This window comes from Sinocyclocheilus rhinocerous, unplaced genomic scaffold (genome assembly GCF_001515625.1).
Source record: "Sinocyclocheilus rhinocerous isolate Xijiao unplaced genomic scaffold, SAMN03320098_v1.1 scaffold1300, whole genome shotgun sequence".
NCBI lineage: Eukaryota > Metazoa > Chordata > Actinopteri > Cypriniformes > Cyprinidae > Sinocyclocheilus > Sinocyclocheilus rhinocerous.
In genome coordinates, this window is record NW_015666578.1 from 1,141,404 (window position 1) to 1,145,970 (window position 4,567).

A 4,567-nucleotide genomic window follows, 5' to 3' on the forward strand; every position below is an offset into this window, starting at 1 on the left:
CATTTTTATCATATAATGGAGACAAAGTTAGAAATTGGTTATTTTCTGAATCGTTTGAATCATGCATTTACCAAAATCATTTCTCGAAACTCTTGATGAAAACATACCTGCCTGCTGAGTTACATTTTATGTTACATATATTCAGTGGTACAGATTTATATATGTATAAAAAGAATGGGACTCCTCTTGCATGGATGAAAATGGAAGCGTAAAATCTCAGCAAGTGTTAAATGAGTCAAGACATATACTGTAATTTCTGAATGTATTCAGACTCCATGATTGCTACCATTATTGTTAAATTGACAATCCCTTGCATGGAATAATATTTGCAGCATAAAGCGTGCCTTCAAAGATGGTAAAGTAATGTAAGTGAAGACATCAGGTTTTGTTGTGGCTAAAGTGAAGCTGAACTCCATCAACACTGATCCTCCACCGTTTGCTGTTACATCATTTCCTCTGGGCTCACTCTCTGTTTCCTGTTTTCAGATCAGCTACCAGAGCATCGAATCGTCAGATCCCAGCATCAACGTTCCTGGCCCACGGCGCACCGTCTCCAAACTAAAGAACGAGACGTATCACATGTTCTCCGGGCTTCATCCTGGCACCACATACCTGGTGTCTGTTCGCGCTCGCACCGCCAAGGGCTTTGGCCAGACCGCCCTGACCGAAATCACCACCAATATCTCAGGTGAGGGAATACACATTGCCACAAGGCATTCTGGGATATGAGATACATCAGAAAACCTACAGCTTTGCTGGCTTTTGTCTCTCTGAATCTAAATAACTTAATTATACGTTTTCCACTAGTAGCTAGATGGGCTTTGGTTTTATCGCTGGAATGAATGTAAGATGCCTGTGGGGCCTTTTAATTGGTTCAGGATTTATTCATACTTTATTTGGACTTCATTCAGACGTAATCGCAGCTGCTCTTTTGGCGAGATCGTCTCTCTGAACAGCAGAAATATTGATACAGAGGTTTACCAAGGCTGAAGTCGACAAACTGAGGGGAGAACTGTGTAAACTGAAGGGAAAATGGCAGGTCCTTTTGGGAAATCGTTTTTCCACCAATTAACTTAAAGGCTTGTGGGAAAAGTCTCTGGCTTTGCATTTTGTAGCTCAATAAACTGAAAATTAAAGGGAAACTGATTAGTCTTGGCCCCTTTGGTACTTCTGACCAAACAATGAACATTATTTGGACAATCCTCTTTAAAGAGCCTCATGAAAGGAATAGTTCACCCCAAAATTCTGGCATTATTTACACACGCCACTCCAAGCATTGCAGAGCTACTCATTTATTGAGCATTGGCTCTCAAGCTCCAAAAAGACAACAAATTATCATTAGGGCAAGACACTAGAAGCAAAACTCACTTCTAGTGTGAGTTTAGTGTTAAACTCACACTAGAAGCACTTACATGCACCAACTTTCCAGTTTTAGAAAAACCTTTATTACTCTGAAGATTTTTAAAGAGGGGTTTGTTCATATATCATTTGCCAGACTTATATAACATTTAATTCTTAAAACATGGAGAATTTTTTATTTTTTTTTGGTGACATTATTTTCTATGAAAGCAAGTTTCCACCAATGAATAAAAAATAAAACAAGGTAATTGCACATTTTTATCTCACAATTCTTACTTTTTTTTTCTCAGACGTGCTATAAACTCGCAATTGGGAGTTGTAAAGTCCGAATTATGGGATATAAACTCAATTGCGCAAAATAAACTTAGAAATTCTGACTTTTTTCTCACAATTGCAAGTTCATATCTCTCAATTCTGACTTAAATTCTTTATTTTTATTTATTTATTTGCAATTGTGAGTTTAAATACGAGAAATAAGTCACAATTACCTTGTTTTATTTATTTATTTTATTCAGTGGTGGAAACAGGCTTCCATCATTTTCTGATTTATGGAGTTATAAAAAGAGATCCAAAAAACTCTAATATGTCAATGAAAAGAAACAAAGATTTTGAACCTGGCTTTGTTCAATGTTCAGGTTTCTGGTCTGGAAATGTATGCACATTATGGCATATTTAATTAGATAATGGTGCATTTATATATTTAAACATAACAATTAATATAAACAAAACAGTTGCGTCAATGCACTGTGATTAATCAACTGTGAAAGTATGGTGATATCTATTAGTTAAAATTTTAACCCTATTAACATGTGGTTTGTTCACTGTTAAAAAAAGAAGTTGCTGCGATTAGTTATCACAACTTAATATTCAACATTGGACTAGATAATATGGAAGCCCGTTTCCGCCACTGAATAAAAAATAATAAAAGGTTATTGCGAGTTTATATCTAGCAATTCTGACTTTTTTTTCTCGCAATTCTGACTTTTTTTCTCGCAATTCTGACTTTTTTACTCACAATTGCGAGTTTATATCTCGCAATTCTGACTTTTTTTTCTCGCAGTTCTGACTTTTTTTCTCGTAATTGCGAGTTTATATCTTGCAATTCTGACTTTTTTTTCTCGCAATTCTGACTTTTTTTCTCACAATTCTGACTTTTTTTCTCGCAATTGCGAGTTTATATCTCGCAATTCTGACTTTTTTTTCTTGCAATTCTGACTTTTTTTTCTCGCAATTCTGACTTTTTTTCTCACAATTCTGACTTTTTTTCTCGCAATTGCGAGTTTATATCTAGCAATTCTGACTTTTTTCTCGCAATTCGGACTTTTTTTCTTGCAATTCTGGCTTTTTTTCTCACAATTCTGACTTTTTTTCTCACAATTCTGACTTTTTTTCTCGTAATTGCGAGTTTATATCTCGCAATTTTTTTTTTCTTCTCGCAATTCTTTTTTTTTTCTCGCAATTCTGACTTTTTCTCACAATTGCGAGTTTATATCTTGCAATTCTGACTTTTTTTCTCAGAATTACGTGATATAAACTTGCAATTGCGAGTTAAAATCCAATTTTGAGGAGGGGGGAGACCGATATGTTCTCAGAATTGCTAGTTTATATCTCACAATTCTGACTTTATAAATCGCAATTGCGAGTTTATATCACGTAATTCTGAGAAAAAAAGTCAGAATTGTGAGATAAACACATAAGTCACAATTACCTTTTTTATTTTTTTATTCAGTGGCGGAAACGGGCTTCCATAAGATAATGCATTGTTTCAACTAAAAAAAATTGTTTAGTTTAGTTTAGTTGTATTTATCTCAGCAAATTTTAAGTTGTTATAACTAATCCTGACTAAGTTTGACGTCACGCATCACCGCTTCCGGGTCCAAATGAAAGCTCTATGTCGCACCACAAGAAAACAACAAACGGTGCTAATTTACATGCACAATGTGGTGTAATACTATCAAAAAATTTGAATCATAACCTTTATCTCCATACCAAAATCCCAGATGGCCAGATAGTGATTCATCCTTTGTAAATCGTTAAAATATTTGTATCTGTGATGCCATGAGCACAGAGACTGTTTTTTTAAAGTTTAGCTTAAATGTGTAATATGAATAAATTCTCATAAACGGCCGTCGACATGGTATTCTCAATTGAAACGAGTGGAGGCTTGGACCCGGAAACGGCATTCCTTATGTCCCGATTTAACAAGCGGATTGTGGCATAATTTTTTTTTTACAGTGTTGCCTTAAAAAGCACCTCATGTAATATATCCCAAATTATTCAGTAGCTTCCCTGCTTTGTGTTAAATGGATTTGTGGGTGAATAAGGGATTTTTGCATGAACTGTCTCTTTAAATATCTGCTCACACATGGTAATCCAGCTGTACTAGGAATGAGCAAAATTGTCCTTTGTGCTTATTTGTGTATGTTTCTTTTTGAGGTTTGTTCCTATAGTCAATCATAACATCCCTCAGTCCTCAGATCTAACACTAGCGCTGTGATAGCGGCTCTCGTTCTTTCTACTCTAGGTTTTCTGCTTGTTTTGGTATGCTGAAGGCTGAGACATTGACCTGTTTCCCTGTACCGGCTCACTAATTGACTTACGATAATAAGCAGGAATGGGAGCAGGAGCTCTGTTCTGCGCTCGCCTCTCAAGAGACTTTATAAAGGACTGTGAATCGCTCTCATCCGCCTCCATTACTGTGTTTCATTGCCCTTGTGTGGCGCGCTCTGTCTGGGCCTGTTTTTGTTCTCTGTGGAGCAAGGGATTCAAGTCAGTGGAAAACCAAGACTAATTTAAAAGATTTTTGTGTGTTACAGTTGCTGGGTGGTTGAGGTGTTTTTTTTTTTTTTTTTTTTAGGAATAGATCAAAAAAGCGTTCTCAGTTATATTTATCCAGCTCGTCCATGCTTCTAATGACCAAAACCTTAGGCGTCTTTTAACCTCTGCCCTCTGGCGTTCCGTTAAGTTTGATGAATATTTTGCAGTTAGTAACCCAAGTGTTTTGAATTTTGTTTTGCTTCCTCAGATACCTGGCTTTTCTGGCTATATCCGCATTCCTCTTGGTTAGGTGATCATTCATGAATACATTAGTGCCCTTCAATTTCTTTCCTTGTTTAAGCAGTGCGATCTTATTTTTTCTGTTCACAAACCTCAATATCACTGCTGGCATGTCGTTGTCCTTCCTCCTGGGGAGAGGGTGGCATGCCCC

At 36.4% G+C, this 4,567-nt stretch overlaps 1 protein-coding gene across 1 annotated transcript in view; it reads left to right on the top strand.

Moving 5' to 3' along the window:
• Window positions 1-4,567, top strand: part of LOC107732911 (receptor-type tyrosine-protein phosphatase U-like) — a 297,899-nt gene that overhangs the window by 215,119 nt on the left and 78,213 nt on the right. Inside the window, exon 10 of the mRNA XM_016544352.1 lies at window positions 487-688. Coding sequence (XP_016399838.1) covers window positions 487-688 — 202 coding nt within the window. The remainder of the gene's footprint in view (window positions 1-486; window positions 689-4,567) is intronic.